General features: G+C 33.8%; 4 protein-coding genes across 5 annotated transcripts; 1 reads left to right on the top strand and 3 right to left on the bottom strand.

The window, feature by feature from the left end:
* Positions 1 to 266: 266 nt before the first annotated feature.
* On the bottom strand, positions 267 to 9,763 carry LOC100253246 (mitochondrial phosphate carrier protein 3, mitochondrial). Of its 2 annotated transcripts, none has more exons than XM_010662391.3 (6): positions 9,309 to 9,763; positions 2,099 to 2,460; positions 1,965 to 2,008; positions 1,108 to 1,322; positions 895 to 1,019; positions 267 to 806 (listed from the first exon to the last, which is right to left on the bottom strand). In XM_010662391.3, exons 1-6 carry the CDS (start codon positions 9,579 to 9,581, stop codon positions 740 to 742), a joined length of 1,086 nt encoding a protein of 361 aa, XP_010660693.1. In that variant the 5' UTR covers positions 9,582 to 9,763; the 3' UTR covers positions 267 to 739. The 2 variants fall into 2 exon arrangements, with proteins under 2 accessions (XP_010660693.1, XP_002275325.1); XM_002275289.4 differs by lacking the exon at positions 9,309 to 9,763 and adding an exon at positions 5,139 to 5,738.
* Positions 9,764 to 11,784: 2,021 nt separating this feature from the next.
* Positions 11,785 to 13,105, top strand: LOC104881644 (protein NETWORKED 3A-like). The gene is made up of 2 exons (XM_010662389.3): positions 11,785 to 11,912; positions 12,041 to 13,105. Exons 1-2 carry the CDS (start codon positions 11,828 to 11,830, stop codon positions 12,796 to 12,798), a joined length of 843 nt encoding a protein of 280 aa, XP_010660691.1. The 5' UTR covers positions 11,785 to 11,827; the 3' UTR covers positions 12,799 to 13,105.
* On the bottom strand, positions 12,051 to 15,738 carry LOC100251597 (pentatricopeptide repeat-containing protein At3g26782, mitochondrial). The gene is made up of 2 exons (XM_010662390.3): positions 14,669 to 15,738; positions 12,051 to 14,461 (listed from the first exon to the last, which is right to left on the bottom strand). The coding sequence occupies exons 1-2, from the start codon at positions 15,602 to 15,604 to the stop codon at positions 13,418 to 13,420; spliced, it is 1,980 nt and encodes a 659-aa protein (XP_010660692.1). The 5' UTR covers positions 15,605 to 15,738; the 3' UTR covers positions 12,051 to 13,417.
* Positions 15,739 to 18,354: 2,616 nt separating this feature from the next.
* Positions 18,355 to 23,025, bottom strand: LOC100248121 (uncharacterized). Its single transcript, XM_002275518.4, has 2 exons — positions 21,853 to 23,025; positions 18,355 to 19,345 (listed from the first exon to the last, which is right to left on the bottom strand). The coding sequence occupies exons 1-2, from the start codon at positions 22,396 to 22,398 to the stop codon at positions 18,635 to 18,637; spliced, it is 1,257 nt and encodes a 418-aa protein (XP_002275554.1). The 5' UTR covers positions 22,399 to 23,025; the 3' UTR covers positions 18,355 to 18,634.
* Positions 23,026 to 27,346: the final 4,321 nt, after the last annotated feature.

The following is a 27,346-nucleotide window of genomic DNA, read 5'->3' as shown; positions in this document are numbered from 1 at the left end:
TTCATATATTTTAATCTTTGGTTTTAATTTTCATCTACATTTTTACAGATTTATTTCGTGTAAAACTTACTTTTTGGAGAAGAAAATTTATTTTTAGAGTAAACATATTTACCTAAAATCTTTTTATTTAAAATCTATAAATGCTATAAAGTATGAAATTTGAAATGAACGGTAGAGTAAATTATTTGGTGACATACGTTACTGGGCTAGGGCACAACCGGACTCAGGTAAAACAGATTACAACATATAAAATTCATGCCAAGCCCTTTTCAAATAGGTAAAAAATGCATTAACATACCCAGCAGAAAAAAAAAAATGGTTTGCGAAGGCATCTGACATGATAGTGATTATGAACCATGAAAAGAGACATAATTTTCCACGCCTTTGCATTGCCATCTCTGCACATGCCTACTGTTCGATGTAAGCAGATGCTCATTATTCCTTGCTGTCCATTTGTGATGGATGACATCCATAATCCTAATATCAAAGTGAGATTTTTCGTCTAACACACTAAAGTTTTCAAGAATTGGATGGACAAGACCGATACCAATCTTAACCCCCACCATCAAACAACCCCCAACCCCAAAAAAAAGTGAACAAGGAAAATTGACGCAAGTTTCAAATGCAAAAGAATATTTCCCACTCGCAGCTTCAGGAATCCTACCCTTATTGATCCCTATTAAGACGTTTTCCCAGTTTTATCATTCATCTAAACTCTGTATACCGATAATTCAACATTCTAGGCCTTTGCAAGCTCAGAAGTCGTTGGAGCAGGAGGAGCAGGAGCAATACCACCAGTGGTTGGCCTGAAGATAAGATCATACCGAATTAGCAACTAAAGAAAAAAAACTAAAACACCAAATGAAGATCAGCATTTGCATAGGAAGAACTTACAGTCCTACGAAAACTTTGAAAGCATCATATAGCCCCCACTGTGCTCCGGTGAGAGTTCCAATCATGACAATACGCAGGGGAAGCCCCCGGGTGAAGAGACCCCACAATCCAAGGTTCTTCACAGCCTAGAGAACAAAAGTTCAAAACAACATAAACATGTGGGCATGAAGGAATACAGAAGGCCAAGGAAACATCTTAAAGTAGAGCACTCACATCACCAACTGTTGCGCCCTTAGCATTGTTGAGGAAGGAGACAAGATTGTCAGCTGGATGAGAAACAATAGCACAGAAAACACCAGCCACATATCCACCAGCAAAGCTCACACCAAGCTGCAGAGTTTTACTGCACTGGTCCTTCGGAGTAGGAATGGCATACTTGTAAAGCATCTCAACAATAGTCTCAAAAGAAGCAAATTTCATCATTGTATCTGCACAAAAAACCATTATGATTTTATAAGATTTCTAATGAACATTAACATTTACGCAAAGCCCAAAAAAGCCAATTATATCAGCATGACAAGGAGAAACCATATCAAAGCTCAAACAGCAGAAATTGGATTAAGAAAGCATAAAAATACTTTAAAATAAGGTTAACATTTTGGAAATGATTAACATGCCGCAATCCTTTTGATCCAGAAAATCAAGATTAGTTGCTTCACAGAAATTGTTCTTCCAATGAGGCTCGGAGTTGCAGCATGTAACAGATAAAAAACAAAGCAAACTAAATTCAACAAAAATTCACATTTATGCATCCATTTGCAAGATTATGGTTTGCAAAAGCATTAATGCTCATCTAAAAATTAGTACACTCCAAAAGATATACTAGATCAACTTCAGAAGATGGAGACACCAAGATACTAAAAATTGGTCACAGCATTAGATCAGTAAACAAAACAGCTAGAATACACCAATTCATTTAAAGTTACCCCAACATCAATTTATCAGATGGAGTACAACTCATAGAAGTTTCAGTCATCATGAGCAAGCACACTACATTGGTTAATGAATATTCTTATGCAATAGACCAAAAAAATAAAAGATAAATAACTTAACAAGATGCCTCAACTTACATGGAATCTGACGTCCCCAGAGAGGAACAATGCCCTTGTACAATCTGCAAAGTTTTCACATAATCAGTAGTTATAGCTTAGTACTATAAAGTGGCGAATTGGGGAGGAAAGAAGTCAAAGTTTGATAGGCATACCCCAAGGCACCTTCGGATTTAACAAACTTGGGAAATCCATCTGACAGACCTCTAGCAAAACCAGGCTGAGTTTGAACCCGGACCTTCACTGCCTCCATGGGGCAAAGAGCAACATCTGCAATTACCTCAGCAGATGCAGAACCAGCAAGGTAGATCAAGGTCTTGTACTTGGCAGCATACTCTGGCCCAGCAATGTCAGAGTAATACTTCTTGAAGAATTCATAGAATCCAAACTTGCAAGCACCCTGTGCACTATAACCAAGCAGGGTAGGCACCCAACCCCTGAAAAATCCCCTAACTCCCTGCTCCTTCAGCAAAACTCCAAATCCAGACGAAATGCTCTTGTACTTTGCAGGGTCAATCTAAACAAAAAATAATCTCAATTTTAGATCACTCCTTCCTAACATTTTTTAACACACAAATAAAATCTCTTCTTTAGATTGTTGAGAAGGTGTTGGAAAAGGATAAAAAAACTTAAAATCGAAAAACCACCGCTCTGATCCAAGCCAACCTGTTATAGTATTCCAACTTTTCATTTCTTTTCTTGTTTCCTATAAACGATCCATTGAGATGCAAACTATAAATGTCTTAAAATATAAAAATCACATACATGTACCAAATAACAAATATAAACATATAAAAAAAACAAACATATATATATAGTAAAGAGAGGGATTGAAACCCTCGGTACGAATAACTCATACAATGGATTAGCAATCTGCCGCTTTAAATCTTAACAAGAACTACCCCTGCCATGGAAAGAACTCAAAAAGGAAAAGTCATGAACTTAACAAGAACATTAAACAATCCCTAGATAAAAAAAGATGAAAAAAAAAAAAAAACTAAAATCAAAGATAAACCTATCAAATTGCATGTACAGACAGAAATAATTCAAAAAAAAAAGGGGCATGGAAACTTTAAACTCCATTCGGTTGCTTTGTTAGTGAGAAAATATATGAAAATAAAAGTAACTAAAGTTTTTAAATCTGAAAATTTTCATTGTCATGTGCACTACAAAACAAATATCTTAACTGATCAAAAAGATCTTAACAAGAGAGACCCCTGCTATGGGAAGAACCCAAAAAAGGTCTTAACAAGAATTACCCCTGCTATGGAAAGAACCTCAAAGCCGTGCACTGATCAAAACATTTTTTTTATAGGTATGCACTGATAAAAAATATTAAACAGTCCTCAGATTAAAAAATAAAATAAAATAAAAAAGCTAACATCAAATATGAACATTTCAAATTGCAAGTATAGAATCAATGTTTAAAAAAAAGCATAGAAACATTTAAAGTCCATTTGGTTGCTTTCTCAGTGAGAAAATGTATGAAAAGAAAAGTAACTAAAGTTTTTAAATCTGAAAACTTTCTTGTCATGTGCTCAACAAAACAAATGGCTTCACCCAACCAAGCCTACTACAATCAATTAGCAGGTTTGACTCCTCTCCCATCCATAGATGAATATGTAATCTCTTATGCTTTTATCAAGTCATTAACTACAAAATCTATGATTATCAGGACATTAGCTTATCACCTCAACTGTTTACTAGAGGATATAGCAACAAGTATCAAGTATAGGACTGACGAACCCTTCTTCATTAAGGAGAAGATTTAAAATTCCAAGTTTAAAATAATTTTTTGACTAAAACTAGAAAAATGCAAACAAAATCAAAATTTTCATTAATTCAATGGAGGATTTAGTAGTGGAAGAATTTGAGCAAAGAGCCTCAGTCCAAACAAAAAACGCTTTAGCATCAAACTGTAAAAAAATACAAGGGAAATTATCATCAAAATTCAGGCAAAAAACTAAGCAAAGAGAAGAAATGTTGGAGCATACACAAAATGTGATAGAGGGGATTAGAGGAGGCATTCATCTACAGATAACAAATACCCTATGTTCTATTGAGGAGGATGGATTGACACAGTATGTTGTTATGTGAATAACATTAATTTTATAGTTGATGATGGGAGATCACTTGTCAAAAGCATGGGAGAGGAACCAAACCCTCAATTGGCTTGAATTGTCTAGGTATTTTGTTTTCTAAGACCTAGACCATATAAAACATAAGCTTCAAACATGAGGAGGGTGAAGGATCAAAAGGATTCAACGAGTTATCAGCAGATCAATAAAAATGAATTTGACATGATCAATCACAATACAATATTAAAAAGGCACAAGCTACAATTAAATCCTAAAAGAACCAACTCCTATTTACTAAACATGTATACTTAATCAGTATCATAGGTTTATGTATAAATAGGATTACAGGGATGTATAACGATCTCAAGCAAGAAAAAAAGCTAATCAAATATCTGATCCAGTGGGAAGTCTAACATTTAAGCTATCAAATCAAATATAGGACTAACTAAAATTTCCAAGCCCTCAGGGAGCACCATTGCATTTCAAATTCTGTACCTCTCATACTTATCAAAAAAAAAAAAAAAATTCTGTACCTCTCATAAATTTTGCAACAAGAAGACATTAAATAGATAAAGCTCTGATTCAGTAGAACACTATAGAAAAAATTGGAACCAATAACAATCCAGCAAAATGTGGGATCAGAAACAGAAAATAACATGCAAACTGAGCTATTAAAAAAAATAACACCAAAGGACTGTTTGTTTGCCAAAGAAGGCTTAGCAAAAGAAATGAAAATTCGGAATTCTTTAACATATTCGGAATGTTGTAAGACTCCAAGCTTAATATTATTGTCTATGATTCTCTGCAACCAAATGGAGTCTAATATGAACAGAAGGTTAAATCCACATAGAAAAGCAAGGACGAGAACGGGAAAAATAACTACAAGTCACATCCAGTGATGATTGTAACGTGAGACCACAAAATCAAAGAAAAACCTAACTTCGCTTCTAGAAAAACTAATGGAACAAAACAAAAAGATATGGAATGAAGAAGGAGAAGAAGAAGAAGAACGGCCAAAGATTATCACAGATCTGAAAATAGAACTGTCAAAGAAAATCCTAACAAAAAAGGAAAACAATCATAGCAACAAAAAGAGATGGATCTAAACAAATCAGACCTGCATATTACATTTGACGAGGTCAAGAGGAGTGACGGCCATGTGAGTCAGGCCGCAACTTAGGATTCCACCGGCGGTACAAGCAGCATAGAACGCCGGAGAGTACATCTCGATCTTTCCCGGCTCGCTTGGAGCAGGAACGAAGAAGCTCTTGGGTACTCCTCCATTTGCAGGTGATGGAGAAGCCGCCATTTTCTCAAGAATAAGGCTCTTCTTCGAGGAGGAGGAGTATAGGAAGCAAGGGATCAGAGAATGTCGAGAGTTTTCAGAAGTCGCCATGAGAGCTGAAAGAGATTGAGAGAAAACGGAAGAAATGAATGGAAAAAAAAAGGGAAGCAGATGTTCTCCCAATATCTCGCACTCAACAACAGCGATGCTCCTGTAAGAAATGAGGGGAGTGTCGTTCCACTTATTGGCCACCGGCTAGCCCTCGTTCGCGTTACTTATACGACGTACAAATAAAAACCCTAAACTTCAACTGAAATTACGATGCTCTGTCCCTGGACTTTCCTCTCCAACGCTCTAAACGGCGTCGTCTGACACAGACAGAATCTCTCGTGCGGGTACGATTGGTAATTTTAGTGCAAGGGTAATTTCACTTGCACAAGAGGCCGGCGTGGTAGTGGAATATTCTATTTCAACCCCTTTATCTACCTGTTGTCGGGATTTTGATAAAAATTATTTCTAAATCTTCCATAATTTAAAAATAAAAAATAAAAAAAACAAAAGTAAATAAATAATATTCTTTTAAAAAACAGCACAAAAGTAAATAAAAAATTAGATTTTAAAGAAATAATTTTAATTTAGATATTAAAATTTAAAGTTTTTTTAAAAATAAATAAATTTAAAATACAATTTTGAAATTATTTCTAAAGAAATAAAATTTCAAGTATTATTTCACATATTATCATAAATTTAGAAATATTTTTTTAATTATTATAAATCTTAAATTATTTTTATAAATATTAAATTATTTTTTAAAATATAATATAAATATAAAAATTCAACTTTATATCTTATGGACTTATAAAAAGTCACTTAAATTATTAAATAATTAAATCATGGTAAAAAAGATATAGAAATCTCATCCGAAGAAAGACTCATTTTTTCTTTATTGGCTTACTTTTAATAAAAAAATTCATATGAAATTTGATCCCCAAAGTTACTTTTATTGTCCTTTTGTCTTGGACTATTTTGTATGACAGTAGCTGAGTTTCAAAATGTCCATTTGCTGATCATCATAAGAGGTAGCAATTCCCCTTTTTAAGTGAAAAGGACTCTCATCATTCTCAATTGTTCAATCATATAACTGGTATCAGAGCAATCCAATCCAATGTTCATAGCTAAGAATTTGAGGACTTGTTTCACAACTGTTTTTCAAAACAGTTTTTTGTTCTTCAAAACAAAAAAAAATCCGCAAAACCTGTTTAGCAATTAAAAACTATTTTTTGCTGTATATTCTTAAAACTAGAAAGTAAGTGTTTTCAAAAAATATATTTTAATTATTTTACGTTGTTTTCACTTTTTTTTTTAATGACTGTTTTAAAAAATAATTATACTAACATTTAAAATAATTAAAAATAAAACATTATAAAAAAAAATTTTAAACACAATTAAAAATATTAAAAATATGTTAAAAACATTTTAAGTTTTCAAATAGACTTTTGTTATTTAAGACATCATATAATAGTTTTTAAAAGTTATTTTCAAAAACTATCTTTCAAAACTGATTTAAAAAACAATTACCAAACATGCCCTTAATTTCCATATATGTTGGTATTAAAATCAAATATAAACTCCGTTAGCTATCATTAATAATTAAATAAAAAATTAGAATTTAAAAACACAATTAAAATTAAAATGTAAAATGGTTTAGTCTTCACTTAACATGTTTGGCTCATTTATACTTATTTTCTTCCTTCATAGTATCTACATTTTTTTTTTCATGAGATTATTATCTTCATCTTATTTTTATGAGTCATTTTCAAGATTTAAAACCTAATTGAGAGTAATTTTGGTTAAAACCCTTTTATTTAAAATGCTTTTCTACTTCCATTAAAAATTAGCTCAAGGATTTTCCTAATTAATAATTACAAAATAAAGTTAAGTACAATGGCATGTTTAAATCAAGTGAAGTTTTTGGGTTTTATTGATAAATTTTAAAGAAAGTTTAAGCATCTTTGTAAGATATTCAAAAGTCATGAAGAGTTAGATTATTGAAGACTTAATAATCTCTATAAGATGAGTTTCATTGATAGATCTAAGATAAAATATTTTCATACATTTCCAAATGTTTTTTCATCATTCTTACTTAAGCTTATAAGTGACCTTTTCTCACTAAAATAGATAAATATGTGTTTTATCTTAAAACCTTAGGTTAAATTCTTTAAAAAACAACTTAAAAAGATTTTTAAATGAAATGCTCTTGTTATTGAAAAATTAAAACTATAACGAAAGCTTTTTTTTTAACAAAATTTGATTAATCTATAAAGTGTGCCTAAAATCGATTAGGGAACTGGCAGAATATTAATTACATCAACGATCACTAGCATAGCATTAATTGCATCAACAACTAGTGGATCGATTAATCAAAACTCAATTGAGGCCTTTTTATGTTGATTCAAGTGTAAAAACTAGTTTTAAAATAAAAATAAAAATTGAAGAACTTTCTTGCATATATTGAGAAATGAACATTTGCATTGAATAGTTTTCACTTAGTTTCTCTACTTGAAAACTTTTCATTTAAGTACATTGAATCTAAATTTACAAATCCTTTAGTTCACCCTTAAAATCTATCTTAGTTTTTCTGTGTTTTGAGTTATATTTGTATTAAAATCGTGTGCATCTAAATCTAACCTATAATGCTCATTGGAGTCGGTGAATCTAAGTATGATAGTTAAAGGCTTAGGTTGAAGCCTTGGTTAATAAATCCTCACCTAGTTAGGAGATTAAAAAGAATGAATAGATCGTTGAATCACTATAAAAAAAGTTAGTATTTTTCTTCTTCCACTCTTTACTTTATTGCACTTATAATTAAATATTTTGTGATTTCACTTAAACTATTTTTCGAAAGATTTTAATCACCAAATTCAACCACCAACCCTTGGTGTTTTTCTTAATTAAATTAGTCTTATTTTACAATTTTAGCTTTATTCAAATATCACTCCAATAGGAGCTCATTATTCAATACTTTCTACTTTCTTAACTTAATTTTATTTTTTGTTTTAAGAAATTATAAGTTATTCAACTTAATTTTCTACTTTATTAAACTTAATTTTATTTTTTAAGAAATTGGAGTTTATATTTTACATGTTAATATTAAGATGTAAAAATATTACAGGTGTACATGCAATATCTAAATATTTTTTCATTCCAAAAAATAAAAAATTATTATTATGAAAGAATTAAAATTAATAAAAACAACAGTTTCAAATTTAATTTGTTGTTAATTTTTTGAACTTGTTAAAAGATGAAGATTTTATTAAATATGAAAAAACTTATTATATAAACAAAAATATAGATTTTATGAGTTCCTAATTTTCCTAATTTGATTGATTTTTCAATTTTAAATTATATTGAAAATTAAAAAATTAAAAAAATTAAAAGAAAATCATAAAAATACATCTATTTGAGATAATTTTCTTATTGTGTTGATTTTTATTTTTATTTCTCCGTATTTTCTTTTTGATGTCAACCATGGTGAAAATAACTCCTAATTGTCCTTTAAAAGGTTTGGCAAGATTAACAGGTTTGGACGGGATCATGGTTAGAAAACTCCAGGCATTCTATTATTGCCTCTATTCCCAACATGACACACCAAATCAAAGGAAAACCTAAGTGCTAATTATTCTAATCGTGCCCTATATGTATCCAATTTGTTGGGGAAGATATGAAAAATGAAAATAGAGAGCTTGACATGGACTAAAAGTCTAAAAACGAGGACAAGGAGGCTAAGGAAAGAAGGAAGAAGACCATTGATCTTCTAATACGTCACCGGTGTACTTACTTCAACACAAGTTTCGATTGGACTGAAACCGACTCTACGAAGACAAAGTGGAAAAGCACTCGTTTTACCGATAAAAAACAGCGGAACTTTCGATAGCTCTGGTGACAGTGGCGAATAGAAGACAGCATAGCAAGAAAACAGAAAGGGATGTAAGGAAATCAGACCTGCATGTTGCATTTGACGAGATCAAATGGAGTGACGGCCGTATGAGTTAGGCCAGTACTTAGGCCTCCACTGAAAGCAGACGCAGCGTAGAATGCTGGCGAGAACATCTCTATCTTTGCGGGTTCACTCGGAGCTGGAACAACGAATCTCTTCGATTCTGCTCCATTTGCAGAGGGCGGAGACGCCATTTCCTCCAGAATTAGGCTCTTCTTCGGGGATACAGAGTAAAGGTAGTTAGGTATACAATGTCTAGCGTTTTCAAAAATTGCCATCAGGATCTGAGAGATTGGGAGAAAATGGAAGAAATAGGTAGAAAATGAGAGAAAATGCAAAAGCAGAGGTTTTCAATTTCCCACGACAAACGATGCTCCTGCTAGGGCTAAGAAAGTATGGATCGTATTATAGGCGAGCCGTCAAAGATATTTAGGCGTCCGTCAAATTACGAGGCTTGACTATCCTGCTCAATCACAAACAAAACAGACTCTTCCTGATATTCTGGAAGCAGAATGGAGTGGCGTGAGGATAAAGTTACTCGAGAGACAAAGGAAGCATGAGAGTTGAGCAGGACATGTTTGATTTTTCCACGACTTCGCTTTCTACTCTGCATATGGGCGGCTTTCAAAATTTGTTTTTGTAGCCTTCCCTTCTACAGTATATTAAAAATAAATAAAATAAAATAGGATGATCAGCCACGTAAGTAAGGAAGCAGGACGAGGAGTTTGAGTCCAAAATAATACATTTGGTGAAAAAATGGTAAGAATACTACTCATCTTAAAATATTTGTGAAATTAATCTTTTGTATCCACATAGAATTTTTTTTTAAGTGTAAAAAGTCATTATTGATAACTGTAGTTTTAAAAGTTTTAGAAATATCCTTAAAACCACAATTTATAACTGTGGTTTTATAATTTTTCTTAAAATCATAATTAATATCTATGGTTTTAAAATTATTTTTAATATACGTCGATTTTAATAGTATTGTGATTTTAATATTATTTATAAATTTTTTTTTATCATAGACTGTGGTTTTAAAGTTCTTTAAAACCACAATTAGTGGAGGACTCGTGTAACCATAACTAAAAAAATATGAGATTTTAGAACTTTGTTTTTTTATTTTTAATTTTAGTATAATACCAAAATTTCTTTAAAAATGTACCAAATTTTCTTAAATAAATATTTTATTTAACATAAATATATAATTTTTTATGAGAATGCATGTAGGCCAAATTATTTTCTCAAAATTACAAGAAAAATATGAAAAAATAAAGATAAATATATAATTTTAAAACAATCGAAAAAATTTATTAAGGATAATTTGTATAAAAAAATAAAATAATTTTAAACTAACAATGGAAAATTGTAAGAAATTTTCCTTATAAAACCACGGTATGTGACTATGGTTTCAAGGAAATCTATGTGGATACTTATGTGAATACAAAAGATTAGTTTAACAAATATTTTAAGATAGGTACTATTCTTACCATTTTTTTCAACAAATGGATTATTTTGGACTTAAACTCCGGGACAAAAGTTTGACTCTTTCATTCTTAAAAATAGAAGAATAGAACAAAAAAATAGAATGTTTTAGAAAATATCCTTGGGATTTTTTAATTTTTAGAAATAAAATATTAAATATTAAATTATTTTTAAAATATATTTAAAAATAGGTTAAAAACATTTAAAGTAATTAGCGAAATTTTTGTTTTACAAAATATTAGATAATAATTATAAAAAATTGTTATCCCAACTTATATTCTCTTGCCACTTCCATCAACTTTCAAGAAAGTTTTTTTTTTCTTTTAAATAAAAATTTTAAAATATTTTTTAATAACTAAAAACATCAGACTTTTTGATTTTTTTTTTTTTGTGATCAATACTAATGGACAGAAATTAGAAAAAAAAAAGTGAGACAGAAAATAACTTGGATTTTGAAAAAGTAAAATTTTCTCATATTTAATTTAAACAAAATCAAATATAACAAAAATTAATTAAAAATTTATACAATTTTAAAAATAAGTAAAATAAATTTAAAGTAACGTATAAAAATAATTTATTGACTTTAAACTTATCTTTTATTTTTCTTTACTTTTATTTATTTATTCTCATTCTACTTTTACCCTATTTTCTTTTCTTTCTCTTAAATTTTCTCAACCAAATACAAGAATAAAACCAAAAAGGAAAAATAAAACCAAAGGGTGCGTTCAGCAATGAACACAGAGTCAAACTATTTGAGAAGATACGACTCATTACAGATATCAAAGCACCTGCATTAAATGTGTAGTAAATAGAAAGAAAAGTTTCTCCCTCAGAACCTGGAAAAGGAAAGGAGAAAATCAAGCTACCCAACGGGAAAATCAGCACTGATTTAGCCTCATTGGAAGGGTGCATTTGAATTTGAATAGAGAGTCTCTTAATAAGATGAGGGCCAACTTGCCCTAAAAAATTAGAGCTTTCCCAAGTTTGGTATGCTCTGTTTCAAAGCCTAGAGGCTCCTGCTTCTCAGAAAAGCACTCATTCAATGGAGAAAAGGTCTTCTACTTCATGGGGTTGGAGTAGCCCTCAAAGTCTCCAACAGTCTCAATGGCTTCGGATCAATCTATCTGGTTAGTATGGTGATCATAGAATTTACACATTACAAACATTAAACTCAAAAACAATGTCATTGCCTTTGAATCTATGTGCAGAGGGCAGACTTTATATGTTGCTGAATTTTGTTATTGATTATTTGCAGAATTAGACAAGAAAACAAAGGCAATGCTGACACTGATAGAAGATGATGGTGATTCTTTAGCCAAGAATGCGAAGATGTATTACAGGAGGAAACCGAAACTTAAACAAATGGTTGAAGAATTCAACAGAGCTTACCACTATTTAGCTGAGAAATATGACCAGTTGTGGTCCGAATCAACTCATGTCCAGACCTCAGAGTTTTCATCTTCTTCTTCAAACTCAACAGAAGTCCACCATGGTAACAAAAATGTTGTAAGCTTTGATTATTCTAAATGGGAGGCCTTCCATTTGCATCCTGAATCTGTTGTTGAATGTGACAACCTTAACCTTGATTTTGAACCCTTGGATTCTGATAAAAAGTCTGGAAACACAGATAAAATGAATGGTACAGCCACTGATTTATCTGATAAAGGAGATATTCCTAGGAAGAAGGATGGCTATGAATTAAGCAAGATTGCAGTTGGAGAGTTCCCAGCATGTGGTCCTGAGCAAGAGAATACATGGTTGGAACTGAGGTTTCAAGTTATGAAGCTTATAGAAGAAAATCTGCAGCAGCAAGCAGAGTTGATAAGAAGAAATGATGAAAATAGAGAAACCATTAAAGAGCTTCGGTTCGAGCTGGAACGGTTGAAGAGTGAGAACAGGGCCCTCCAGAGTTGTCTCAGATGCTCAAAAGTTGATGTGAAGCACAACCGATCTCGCCTATCAAAACTGAAAGGACTAGTGCTCAGTAAGTTCTTCAGAGAAAGTTCGTCATGATTTAACATGGATTGGAAAAGTAGCAAATTCCTCCTTTCTAGCATACTGATTGGTGGGAAATAAATCCAATCTCAGATATCAAAACTGAAAGGACTTCTTTCTGCAAGATCTTCAAAGGGGGTTTTTCATTATTTGACTCTCCATCATTGGCACCAGGAATGTTTCTTTTCTTCATATCCTTTTTTAGCATATATGTTTGTAAGACCACTGGTAAAGCCACTCTACTTTGTATTTCAGATAGCTTTAAGATTGTCTAGCCTTGTGGTCCAAGTCCTATCTTTACCTAGAAGTATTTCTTCTCTTTCCCATTCAGTATGAATTTCCTTATTATTGCATTTTCATCCTCAACCCAAACTTGCAAGCAAAATAGTATAACCAATTCCCTTCAAAATCAAGCTTCTAGCAGAGTTGTTCTCTTCCTACTGCACCTATTTAATTGAGCATCTGAATTGTTTCCTGTTTGAATGCTTTTCTGATATAAATAGACTTCAGTACCCAAAAATGGCCATGGAGCCATCTTTTGGTATAGCTACCCTGCCAATGGCACATTGTTGATCAAGTACGAAACAAGCACTAGCTTGCAGTTAACATGCTATTAAATTTTTTGCTTGTTCAAATATTACCAATAATCCCCACATGAACACAATCCATCTCTAAAATGATGAAACCGCTTAGAATCTCTGACCACGATTTCCCGGTCAACAATCTTGGAAATAAACTTAATTGCAGTATGACAATCACCACAAACCCTAAGATTCTTAATGATATGGATTGTTGTTCCAGGAACTGTGTTCATGATTCCAAAGGCAACAGCCAACTTCTCACTGTGAACTCGAAGAACCATTTCCTTTTCTTCATGACCAACATCATGAAGAACTGATGTCATATCAGGTACATAGCCGACTTCTTGCAGCTTCATAGATAGTTTCTCCAGATATTCATATATCTTCTCATGTTGAGGATGCTCTCTATCTCCAACCAAAAATACATGAACTCTACCTTTTATGTCAACCAAACTGAATCCAGGTGGTTTAACCAGTCCACTATTCTTCATTAAGATTCTCATCCTCTCCACATCTTCCCACCTTCCAGCATCAGCGTATATGTTTGAGAGCAATACATAGTACCCACAATTTTTTGGGTCCAACTCAAACAATTTCCTTGCAGAAATCTCCCCAAGGTCCACATTTTTGTGCATCCTACAGGCACCTAGAAGAGCACCCCAGACCACAAAATCAGGTCTCAACTTCATACCCTTGATCAAATCAAAAGCTTCTTTGAGATATCCAGCACGTCCAAGAAGATCGACCATGCAACCATAGTGCTCAACCCCTGGTTCTACATCAAATTCATGGCTCATGGCTTTAAACCAATGCCATCCTTCTTCCAACAGACCAGCATGACTGCATGCTGCTAGAACTGATACAAATGTAATGTAATTTGGTTTCACCCCAGCCATGTTCATCTCATAGAAAACTTCCAAAGCTTCCTTAGCATGGCCATGCATTCCATACCCTGCAACCATTGCACTCCATGACTTGACATTCTTCTCCCTCATGCGATCAAATGCTTTCCTTGCCATCTCTACTTTCCCACATTTGCAGTACATGTCAATTATTGATGTGCCCACAAATACATTCGATTCTAAACCCATCTTTATAACCTATTGAAAATGATTGGTAAATAAAAAAAATAAAAAAAAATTTAACGTATGAAAACAACCAGAGATGCTTTTATAAATTTAATCCTAGGTGTAGACTGTTTAGGGCCACTATAGAATAATTTTGAAGGCAGTGTTGGTTAGAGCTTGCAATGATAACTATAACTACAAAAGGATGAAATAATCTTGAGGGAGTTGAAACTTGAGTACCTGATCATGGATACACTTTCCTAGTCGCTGAGACCCTGAATGCGCACAGGCCAACAACACAGCTGACAAAGTGACAGCATTGTAGTTGATTTCTCCATCCTTCACCATCCTATGAAAGATCTCCATAGACTCAGTTGACATTCCATTTTGTGCATAAACTGCAATGATTGAATTCCAAGAGATCACATCCCTCTCAGCCATCCCATCAAACACCCTCCTTGATACACCCAGCTCGCCGCATTTTGCATATGCATCCATCAAAGTATTCTCAACACCCAAATCCCCCTCAAACCCTCTTTTTATCAAAAACCCGTGAACCCCTTCTGTAATACTCTTCTCCGAAACACGAGAACAAGCTGATAGGACTGAAACCATAGCAATTGGATCGACACAAACTTCCCCATCTCCTTCACTCCCACTCTCCTCAACCAAAAACTCCTTAAAAAGCAACAACGCCCTGTGGGCATCATCGTTTTGCACGTAGCCCGTGATCATCGACGTCCACGACACTATATTTCTATGAGAAATTTCATCAAACAGTGTTCTTGCATCCCTCAATTCACCACACTTGGAATACATATCCACGAGAGCGGAGGACACAAAAAGATCAGGTTCGAACCCGAAAATCAAGGCTTGCTGGTGGGCCTGTCTGCCGGAGTGGAGATCGAGCAACGCCGAACACGATTTGATGGCGCAGGGAAAAGTCGAGCGGTTTGGTTTGAGAGAGAGCTTGCGCATGGAGGAGAAGGCCCGAAGAGCTTCAACCGAGTCGCCGCTGCGAGCTAACTCGGCAATGACCGAGTTCCAGGAGAAGACATTGGTTTTATCCACGTACTTGTTGAAAAGGGTTGTGAGGTTTGGATTGTTTGAGTAGCGGCGTCTGTAGATTTTCCAAGAAAATGTGATTACTACCGAAGTTGAATTTGAAATCTTCATTCCATTCGTTTCTGCTTTCTTTATTCCTCTTGGAGTTTCAGTTTCCTCCCGCTCTTTCGTTTCTTCTGCATCGCCCACGCCAGTGGCAAGGTTAAGGTTGAAGGCCGAAGGGAGGTATTAGAACTCTTTTCGACGCTTTAAAAAATACGTCTTTATATATATATACATAACCATTTGTAAAGCTTAATACAACAAAAGGGAAATAAAATAAAATAAATTATTTTTATACCCTATTTTAAACTTATTTTTATTAAGTAGCGTGATGTATGTATTAAACCTAAATCTCGTAAATTTTTATAATTCAATGTGACATCAGAGTTTGATTTAATAGGTGTATAAATTTTTTATTAATTTTAATTATATTTATTTTTAATTTTTTTAATGAAATTAGTTATCAGAAAATAATTTTGTGGTCTAACATAATCTAAAATAGAATATTGTATAAGAATATGTTTAATTATGTTGATTTATTTATTTATTTTTTAATGATTATATGAGTATGAAAATTATTTAATATTAAATGATAAAAATAAAAATTATTTCAAAAGAGAAACATGTTAATAACATTTTAAATTTAAATCTCTTTTAAAAAACATCATAAAACGATTTCAAAAAGTCATAGACATGTAATTTAAAAACAATTTTCCATTTTTAAAAATAGAAAACCGTTTTTAAAAATTTATAACACTATTTATCCATTATTTTCTTGGAAACGAGTTTTAAAAATAAAGTGAAATAAAAAATAATTTTTAAAAAGTAAATAAGAATATTTTCATCGATTTTTTAAAATAGAAGGAAGATATGTACTCATTTGATCATATTTTTTTAAACTTGTTTTTTAAAAATTAGTTTTTATTCTTTAATTTAAAAACAAGTTAAACCCTTGTTTTTTTAGAATTGCTTTTTAAAGCAAACCTGCCGTCCTTTCCTTTAACTTTTTGCATTTTAAATGAATCATTCTTTAATTAAACACCATTGGGGTGCACAAAGCTACAAATTCGGCGTGTTCATTTAGGCTTATAAAGTTACTAATTAAAAAATGATATTAATTTTTATTTTTTAACATTTAATTTTACTAGAATACTGCAAGGACGACAAATTATTAGCAAAATAATAATAATAAATGAACGAAATTCATCTACTACCAAGCTGATTTAATCATCACTTGAGCTGGAAAATTTTGCTTCCTCAATCCTGACCATACATGCAGGGATCTATCAATTTCAAACTTAAAAGTCAATTATTTAAAGCATAATCACTTCTTCCATCAAAAGACTCAAAGAAGAAGTACAAAAATTGCAGCAGCCTGAAAACCACCCAACTGGACGCAATTACAAGAGCTTCAACACAAATTGCCTACATAGCTCGTGTGCTCAAGGCTCAAGCAGGATAGACTAATCTCATTACAAACAAGAAACAGAATCCCAAGCCAAACACAGCAACCCCAGTGTTAAACTCTACTGAACTGGAACAGCTCTTCCCCACAAACTCACCGGAGTACGGCACCGGCGCAAATGCTCCTGCGTTTGGAGAAGCCGCTGAACTGGAAGGCCGTGTGCTCGGGAAAAATGAGGAAATGTTGGGCGGTGATCCTACATATGGCAGAACAGCTGGAGAAGCTGAGATTGTGGGGATGTCGGTTGAATTAAGAGAATTCAAGTTAAGAAAGAAGATCAAAATTGATGCAACTGCAGAAAGCTTGGTGATGGGAGCCATGGAGGGGAGGCAGTGGGAAGCTCAAGTGATGGATAAATACAGTGATGAGGGAGGGGGGAGGGAGGGGATGGGTGAAAGATAAAGAGGGCGAGACTGTTGGTTGCAAATCACGGGATGGGTAGGGAAAGTTTTTACTTGCGTCAGTGAGTTTATCCTTATTTATGGAACCCCTTTGTTTCTCTTGATTTGTCCTGTGTTGTAATTACTATACAAAGATTCTATTCTATGTATTTGAGAGGGGTTGTTTATGTGCGCCAGGGAATTCTGATTTATGCGTGGCATCGTCACATGCTAAAGGTCTGAAGCTTTAGATTGAGGGGTCCGCATCTTTCATGGCCTCGCTTTCCCCCATGTGATTGCTATGCCCTGTCGGCGCTCAATCAAAAATTCCTCATTACAAGTAGGTGAGTTTTTTTGGGGAGGGGCGGGGGGGACTAAAGATTTACGTTTACCCATTCTTGGTAAATAGAGCTCTTCAAATGGTATAGCCTAGGCTTGAGGATGTGTACAGCGCCAATAATTGCCCATTCCTTGACCCACCGCCACCCTCTTAAAGGGAGAAAAAGTAGGACTTTAGTCATCTAACTTTCATAAATCTCTATTCAATCATACAAAGAAGAGAATAATTAAATAAGAACTTTTCCTGTATCAATACTAACTTCATGCACATCACATCCTGAATATAGAGAGTTCTTTCTATCTAAACTGATCAATTTTGCTGAAGTTTATCCCAAAACAAAGCCCCTTTTTCTGACTGAACATTTGGTAGATCCCTGCTGACAGATCTTTCTATCTCCTGCTGACAACAGAGATCGTTGTGTGATCCCTGCAAAAAAGTACAGATATAAAATAAACAAATAGAATGAGGAAAGCATTGGGATTTCCTCTGTTTGAGATTTGAAGTAGCTGCTAATCATTCTGACTGAACATTTGGTAGAACCCTTCTGCAGGAAACTCTCTTTCAAGTCACTGGTTTCCAAAATGAATTTTTTTTTTTTTTTTTTTCAAATCAAGAAATACATGATATCTCACTCTATGATAACAGCTTTTGTTAATGCTACAATTCAAAAGAATCACCCAAGACAAAGTTCCAACTCCCGCATGAATTCTTTTGTTTGGGAGTTGGTAACTCAGGAAATAATTATAACAAAGGTTACAAGAAGGTGCAGAGCCATGGCCAATTCATGCCAAATCCTGAGTTACAACATACAATTTTAATCCACAAGTTATAGCAATGCTGACTTCCAGCCAATAATTACCACCTCAAATTTCATCAACAAATTTCATTTTCATGAAAGGCTTCCAGTATTTTTACTAGAGAAGCCTAAGATGTGCAGTATCATTCAACCTCTTTATCTGCCAACCTGTTTTCCATGAATGCTGTAACACGGTCACTGAAGAATCTTCAATGCAAAACTTATGAGACATTTCTGGACTACAACCAAGAATGCCGGTCAAGAGACACTTAATCGGCCCTGAATGAGTGAAAACTCCAACAGAGGAGGAGATGCAAGAGGAGGAGCTCCTGACGTTAATTTCGTGCAGGGAGCTTTGGTTGGCTTCCCCAGGGGAGATTTCATCCTCGGCATCATGATCTCCAGTTGTAGTCACAAACTGTAACCTGCTCTTACCAGACTTCTTCCTAGTAAGCCCTTGCCGGTGCCTGCTAAGCAAATCCCAATGAGGTGGCGGAAGGGAAGGACCATCTCGGTCATGAACTGAGTTGGCAAAAGTGTGTGAGTTGAGTGAAAATCCTTGGCTCTCATTCTGGCGGGGCGAGGAGAAATCTGATCTCAACTTTTCAGGCAGTCCCAGGACTGTTGCATTTAGGAACTGAACCATCCTGAATTCCACCTGCCTAAGGGATTCTCCTGAAGGAGCTGAGAAATCAGGCTGGAATCTTTCCATTAAGCTCAACATTTCAGGTGTGTATATTTCTGACCTCGGACAGCCCTCCCAATGCCCTTGACTCATCTCCACAAGCGCATCTGATGGCTGTATCTGTTCCTCCGCAAAATTCAGCTCCTGCATTATTTGATGGATATATAATTTGTTCAATTGAAGATAAGATGCAGATCAATACTATTATAGATACTAGAAATCTGGGATATGCCACACAAATAGCAGATAAGTTACTATATATATCATTATTAAGCTGCTTTTATAGGAAGTAATAACCAACAGATGCAATTCATAACTGAATTAATAGAATTAACATTTATCGTTCATATTGTAAGCCTCCAATTGATATTCAGTAACAGCATGTACAGCACTGACAACCTCATCTTGCACAGTCAGACCAGAAATAAAAGATCATGAAAATGAAATACCAATTTTGTTAAGCTAAACTACGAACAGGGGCAAATTATAGAGGTGGACTTGACTGTCACTGCAAGTGTTGTGGTCAGACAGATCCCTGACGGATAATGGCTTCCACAAGCTTTGTGCTAATCTTAGGATGTGAAATAAAAAATAAGAAATGTGCAGTGATGTTATTGATTAAAGAGGCTGAAGTTATTGGTAAGATTTCATGGATGTAATATAATTAGAACTTCTGTTAAAAAATGAGTGCTTTACAATCATCATCAAATACTCTTCTGTAATAAATTTCCCAAGCATTTACCATTGCACTTGTTTGGATTTTCAATTTCTTTGAATGAAATTAGTCATAGAATGAAATCTTACATCAACCATCAAAGTTAAGATGAAATGTTTGCCTTGAGTCAATAGTATGGGCCTAGTTGACTGCTACTATATATTTCAATTTGTGACAGCCAATTATTCAAAGTAGGAGAACAAAATATTCATGAGGAGGAAACTCAGCTGGAACAACCAATGGCCAACATGGAAGTCACAAACAATAGAGCAAAAATATTCATAGGGAGTATACTTAGCTAGGACATTCAACAATCCAAAGGGAAGTCTCTAGAAGCACCATCTAAATTGCAGCAGCCAATTTGAAAACCAGCAGATGCTTGCTCTGGTCTATCAAAAGTCATAGGGAAATGAGAAAATGATAGCTGCTTGGAACAAGGACCATTGTGCAAATGGAAGAGCTGGGATTATAAGGGAGAGAGATATTCTTTCAATAATTTTCCCCTGAAAGGTTAGATGATGGTCATCATATATGGAAAAATCAAAATGACTGTAGCTGTGAAAGGAAAAGAATTAGCCTTTGGCCTCAATAATCTACATTATTTACTAATGAGCTGACCACCCTAGAAGCATTAATAAAGATTAGTCCAGCTGTAACAAGTAAGAACTCCACATCTGCATTGAGCCAACATTTCTAGGGCATCAATCACCATAAAGTGGGTTCAACAAAATCGTTCGAGGGGTTTAATACAGTAAAACTCTTTTCTTTCCATCGAAGGTTGAAACAGATACATCTGTGGGAAGAATATTGCACTTTATTTTTTCACACATCATAGTCGAACAGGAGTTATAAAACTAGCAGCAGAATCAAGGGTGTCAATCACAAGTCACTTTCATTACGAATCAATATTGGCATCTATGATTCTCATCTTTTGTGCATGTAAAAGCTAATTATTTAGCCCATTCCACAAGCCCAAAACCTAAAAACCATGTAAAGATTTCAGTTAGCTTTTTGTAAACAATTTACAGACATCATACTGGTTGAAACATGTTGTGGATTACAAAGGGAAGAGAGGAATAAGACCTTGACTACACAAATGTGCTGCAAGGAGCTGTTAGCGTGTAACATGAAATAAGTTATTACAATCACTGTAACAATTTTTCTGAATCTATCGCTAGTCCTAAATTATATCTACACCAGTAACAAGTACCTTGATTTACAATCCTTAAGAGTCCTTATACAGGAGTACACACAACAATAAGCTTGATACTAACAATAAAGCAATGGAAGATTGGATTTTGACAGAATGGTTAAAAGGCCAAACGTATTCTAAGGGACTAATGGGGAAAACCACTTGGTGGATCTCTAAAGTCCAAAGCTCTCACTAACATTGGTAGAAATGTATTGCACAAACAGATAATCTAAAACTAGCCAGACTGAGAAGGCCGCAAAAATAAAGAGACTCAAGAGCCAGGTGAGACTTATCTTACCCCTTGCAGAGAATTCTGAGCATACCAACCTCAAAACATTTTCCAGGAAAATTTAGGAACTTACAGGTTATGATTTAGAAGTACTTTCACTTCTTTTCAAAACAAAAAATTTCTCTGGTTCTCTCTTACAGAAGCAAGAAAGGCACTTCAAAATGTACCCAGAAATGGTCCAGAAATGGAAAAATAGATTACTCAGGTTAAAGTTGCTACGAATTATAGAAGCAGAATCCATTCTTATGCATGACACCTTTTAACCTCACATTTTCAGTTTTCCTCAAATTTGCTCAATCTAATCAACTGTCCCTGACTAAATTCAAGTCCATGAGTAATAAACCATTGAAAAGCATAATTCTTTTTTCGTATGCCATCAACCCCAATTCAATCATCAAGAAAGTAAATGGTCCAATGCAAATCAAACAAGAAAGGAAAAAAAAAAAAAAACCTACCTGACAAACAGAAGCAGCTGTGGCCCGCGCCCGATCCAATGGCGATGAATACACAGCATTAAATCGAATGCCCTGCGAATTCAAGAACACTGCCAAAGCTCTCGCCTGCCGCTTCCCATTGGGCGTCAGCCCCGCCCCCGGGCACCGCCCAGCCACCAAATCTGGCCTCAAATTCATATCGGACTCCCCGTGGCTGATAAAAAAAACCTCAATAACCATTCTATCTTCCTCCAGCCCGCTGGATGAGAAACTCCGGGAGAATACAGCTGCCGGTGGCGGCGGCGGAGGAGGAGCCAGAACATTGTACGGATCCCAGACCTTGATTGACGGCCCAAGCCGCGGTGTGCCAAAGGAAGAAAGCTGAGGGGAGAGCGGCGATGCTGATGCGTAGCAGGGTAACATCTCCGGCTCTTGTTCCAGAACCTTCTTCACCGAATGATTATCCAATTCTCTTATACCGGAAGCATCATTATCATCTTCCTCCTCATCATCATCTTCTTGTTCATTGTCTTCTTCAACCTCTTGTCTGGACTGAGAAACACCCATCTTCTGCCCAGATTCAGAGCAACAACCGCAGGGATCTCACGGATCTCCTCAAAATACAATCCTCATTGCATAAGACACGAAACAAAGATTTCAGCGAAAACCATTTCGTCAGCTGAATTGTAGAAAGAGAAGGAGGAGATTCACATAGAAATGCAAATCATTCACAACTGCAATAGCCAATAGCAGCAATTAGGGCTTTCTTAATTGGGGGAAAACAAATGAGAAATCAAAGGGAGTACGAGGAAGCAGATCTGGGGGGATTATTGGGTTCGGTTGCGAAGCATTCCCGTTGCATTCCAAGAGAACCGAAAAGGAGATTCAGAAAACGGTACAAGTTGCTTGCATCGCATGAGTATGGGCGGTGGTGACTGGTGAGTTTGGAACAAATATTAACGTTACCCCTCAGTCAAAAGCCACGGATTTTCCACGACTACTCAGTTGTCGACACCCGTAATTGACGGGCGGAGAATAGCCTTAGAACCATTACCCCCCACCCCTCCTTCAAAACGACGTCACTTGCCTTCACTGGAAAATAAAATTCTCAAACCCTTTTTGTCTCCATCCATCATCTCATCTCACTGGGAATTGATCGCTGGACTGAAAAATAGACGTGAAACGATGTTGGTTGCCTTATTTTGTAGTCCAAACTCGATTCATCAACTTTATTGATTTGATTAATTCTTTTTCCTTCTTTCGAAAATTTGCTTCATTTTGATGATGCCTTAATTTTCTGCAACATAGAAGATATCAAATTTCAATCCTCCTTTTCTCGATTCAATTTGCGAAATTGAAAATCATATTGCTCATATCTAAGCTTGAGAGTGAAAATTAATTCAGAATAATACGTGGATATAAAGAAAATTGGGTGCAAAAAAAAAAAAAAAAGAATTTAAAAAAGAGATTTTTAATGGAACACCCCTTGAATGGCGCTCAAGACCATGTTTTGCCTAAATTCGCCAATTTTAGTGGACTTCGAATTTGGATCAATTTTCCTAATCCATATTTGAAAATCTATATTTTCTAAATAGAGTCCGAGTCCATTAGGGTTTACCCTTTTTATATATGTCTAGTAATGTGTCTTTACACATGCATTTAAACTTTATGTCATCATCCTTCACTTTAGGAAGATTTATCTTTTTCGTTACAAGGATCCATCCCCTCAAAGTATGAAGGAATATCCTAACAAGCACCGAACTAATGTATTACATATGTGAGAAAAAGTGTTAAGTACTAAAAATATAAGTCTTATGGAGAGTAGCGACTACCAGAAATATATAAATTGTTTGATATAGATTGATCACCTCCACCCGAATTCGGAATATTAAGTATGAATCTGTCACACGTAAATTTTCTTCTCTTATGGTTGGATATAAGTGAGATGAATCCCCATGATTGTGAGAAGAATATGTAACCAATGTTAAGATATTTCTTCGAGTTGCAAAAAATAGTGTGGATCAAAATAGAAAGGGTTGTTGTTCATGTAAACATGATCTGAATGCATTTAAAAAATTTATAAATGATATTGAGACTCACTTGTATAAGTACAAAATAACCACAACACATCGATGGTGGATTTTCCATGAAAAAAAATATTTTAATGGATTATAATGAAACAATGGATAATAGTGATACTAATAAGCTAGATCGTCATGAAACTTTTATCGTTAATGATGTTGTTGATAAGAATGGTAAAATGATTGAACTCTTAAGTGATGCTTGTGACCTCAAACTAAATAGAGATGCTACAAGTGAGTCAACTAATATAGAGATAAAACATTTTAACGAGGTATTGGGTGAAGGCAGAAAAAATTGTTTACATGATTTAAATGGTCATCTTTGACTTGCATTATTAAGTTGATGCATCTAAAGGTTTTTAACTATCAAAGTAATAACTCAGTTGATGTATAATTTGAATTGTTAAGTGCGGTATTTCTTGAAGGCACAAATCTTCCATCATGTATATATGATGCTAAGAAGATGTCACGAGACTAGGGTTTAGGGTATCAAAACAAAATTCATGTGGCACAAGTATGATTATGCTTTATTATAGAGAGAAAATGAATTTGCATATAAAAATCTTGTATGCATTAATGAAAATATTGGTAATAATGGATATATTGATATTTCAATTTTATGGATATATCAGAGATATATCGACGGATATTTTGAAAAAAAAGATTTAGGTAGTTTAAAGTTGATCAAAACTTATGAAAATAATAAGAAAAACTCTAAAAATGATATAATAAACAATAATAGACATTTTAAAATTGTTTTATAAAAAAAAAAATGTATATGATGTAATTATGTGTCCATAAAAAAAATATGAATTTTATAAATTTATTAAATTACATCAAATATTATTTAACAATAATATTATGATATTTGATTATAATATATCTCACTTTAAAATTATAATTTATTTAATTTCAATTGTATTGAATGATATAAAATAACTAATGATATATGTAAATTTTTTAAATATTTATATATTTATATTTAATTAATATATAAATGATATAAAAAAATATAATGATAGGTTTTATATTTTTAGTGATAAATTCAATGAAATTTTAAAATAAAATAATTAAAATTAATTTGTTTATGAAAATATTTTTTATAGTTTTACTATATATCTATCTTTGGTGCATATTATTTATCAAATAGGTAGTTAGTTCAATGGTTGTCCAAGGTAAGTCCATACTTGTTTTTGGGTTTGGGCGGCTTCGAGTTCCAACGCTTGCACAATTTTGAGGCTTTGACTGTGTGTTGATTGGACCAAAAAATCGGTAAAAAAACAAGCCAAATTTTTTTGAAAAATAGCTTCATTTTCGTCTGCTTGTTTCATGTCATCAATCCGATACACAATTTCTACGAAATTTTCTGAAATTTTCATCCATGCTTGTATGTAATGACTAATGATGATTGATATAAGATTAATATTGGTAAGGGTAAGAAGATCCTGCATAAAACTTTGCAACTCTTTCATCTTAAACCAAAATTACAAAAACTATTTACGTTAAGACATACAACAAATAATATGAGGTGACATAAAGACAAGAGAGTAGATAACGGTGTCCTTAGACATATGGTTAATGTTGAAGCATAAAAGTCATTTGATAGAATGTATCCTTCTTTTAGTGGTGAATCATGAAATGTGAGGTTAGGACGTATTTCATGAAGAGGTTTCAATCCATTGGTAACATGAGTTACTCATACATTATATGGCATATTATAATGGTGTCATAATTTTGTCTCCTTAAAAATTTGTGAAAAAGTAATTCTTAATGATGTCCCTTTTGATTCCAAGTCCACAATCTCGAGGTACCCATTAATCGATAAACCCAAAGAATTATGGTATGATGACATAAAGACCTATAATGTCTTTATTGGTCAGTATTTTCAAATGCATGTAATAATTTTATGGACAGTAAATTATTTCCTCGCATTTGACACATTGTCTGATTAAAGTGCCAAATTTGATATGATTTACTCTTTTTGCAATGTTGATACATCATCTCAATCATTGAGAATGGATTACATGATGGTAAGAATCTGGTATTTTTTGATGAAGTGTATTTTAGGTTAGAACTTGAACAAAAGAGATAATAAAAGGAACTGAATACTTTGTGAATTAAATAGGACTAAGAGAAGTGTATTTTTTGAATTGGGATGTTGGTCAAAATTGAGTATGAGACATATTCTTGATTTTATGCATATTAAAAAAAATGTATATGACAATATGATGTTCTGTTGAATATTATGTTAGGATAAGACCATTAAAAGCAAGATATGATGTAAACATGAGTTTTCACATTTCTATCAATCGTTTGCATTGAGATTGATTTGAGCATTCAGACTCATATTATTTACATTGTATATGATTTAGGTGCATTAGGAGTTACATAAAAAATACAAGACATAAGTTTCTTGTAAAATCATAAGTAGTTCACAATCGTTTCATGAATTTGAACAATTCAATTTATAGATTGTAGTGCACTACCTCTTTATTGGAGGAATAACTTGTATTGAGCGTTGAGATGAATTTCCTATGTGTGGACCCCGCATTTCGGCTCAATACGTTTCCCACTCGATGGCGAGCTCGATTTTTATTTGAAAAATTGATTTTTATTTTATTTATTAGAAAATGACTTGGAGTCGCCACTTATTTTTGTTTTATTTTTAAAGGGTAAACAAAATAAGAAAGAAAAACCCTAAGTGTGACTCCTTATTTTGGAAAAGGCGGTCTATGAAAAACCGGATCGGGTTCGGGGGTCAGGTTACTTATTGGGAAGGTACGGTAAGGACCGTAGCACCCCTCTAAGTCCCTAAAGTTGGGTCTCTACTTATAAAATGAAGCTGACGTGACAATGATGAGGAAATCAATGAGTACTCAGCATGATCGCACATATGAGAATCAATACATGCATAGAGAATTACAAGAATGGGAGTGGACACGTACCTAAGTGAAGAGCCGTCATGCGCTATCAAGAAATAGGGTTAGAGCACAGTTAAGAAATAATCTCATGCATGTCACAGATCAGAATAAATCAATCATGCATGGCAATCAAATCAATCAATCAGTCAATCAATCATGAAGTCACATATGTCGGGCCCCCACCAAAGCCCGTTTATTTTTGCATGAATTAAATCCATAAATTCCATAATTTGGAATTACGAAATTTGATTCTTGCTTATTTTTAAAACATTAAAAGAAAATAAGAAAGATGTGGAAAAGAATTGCCGAAGAGAAAATGGCAATCTGTTTTATGGAGAATGGGATTTTGGGACCTAGAAACTCTGAGAATGAAGTTAAACATGGAGTTGGAATTATTTAAAGACTAAAACCCAGAAATTTATTTGAAGAAAAGGACTTGGAAAAATTATTTTTAAAAAGTCAAAGATGACAAAAATGGGAAATGGCACTTAGATCAAAGGTGACCATGCAAAC

Source organism: Vitis vinifera, chromosome 14 (assembly GCF_030704535.1).
Source record: "Vitis vinifera cultivar Pinot Noir 40024 chromosome 14, ASM3070453v1".
In the NCBI taxonomy this organism is placed as follows: Eukaryota; Viridiplantae; Streptophyta; class Magnoliopsida; order Vitales; family Vitaceae; genus Vitis; species Vitis vinifera.
This window is presented reverse-complemented; position numbering and strand designations above follow the sequence as displayed.

What these genes read in the sequence shown, in the direction of transcription:
- LOC100248121 (XM_002275518.4), bottom strand. Translation starts at nt 22,398, where the DNA reads ATGGGTGTTTCTCAGTCCAGACAAGAGGTTGAAGAAGACAATGAACAA. An exon ending in CAGCTGCTTCTGTTTGTCAG is followed by an intron (nt 19,346 to 21,852) that starts GTAGGTTTTTTT and finishes CAAATAATGCAG; the next exon opens with GAGCTGAATTTTGCGGAGGA.
- LOC100251597 (XM_010662390.3), bottom strand. Translation starts at nt 15,604, where the DNA reads ATGAAGATTTCAAATTCAACTTCGGTAGTAATCACATTTTCTTGGAAA. An exon ending in GAAAGTGTATCCATGATCAG is followed by an intron (nt 14,462 to 14,668) that starts GTACTCAAGTTT and finishes CATTTTCAATAG; the next exon opens with GTTATAAAGATGGGTTTAGA.
- LOC104881644 (XM_010662389.3), top strand. Translation starts at nt 11,828, where the DNA reads ATGGAGAAAAGGTCTTCTACTTCATGGGGTTGGAGTAGCCCTCAAAGT. An exon ending in GCTTCGGATCAATCTATCTG is followed by an intron (nt 11,913 to 12,040) that starts GTTAGTATGGTG and finishes GATTATTTGCAG; the next exon opens with AATTAGACAAGAAAACAAAG.
- LOC100253246 (XM_002275289.4), bottom strand. Translation starts at nt 5,417, where the DNA reads ATGGCGACTTCTGAAAACTCTCGACATTCTCTGATCCCTTGCTTCCTA. An exon ending in AAATCCGAAGGTGCCTTGGG is followed by an intron (nt 2,009 to 2,098) that starts GTATGCCTATCA and finishes AAAACTTTGCAG; the next exon opens with ATTGTACAAGGGCATTGTTC. An exon ending in AGGGCGCAACAGTTGGTGAT is followed by an intron (nt 1,020 to 1,107) that starts GTGAGTGCTCTA and finishes TTTGTTCTCTAG; the next exon opens with GCTGTGAAGAACCTTGGATT.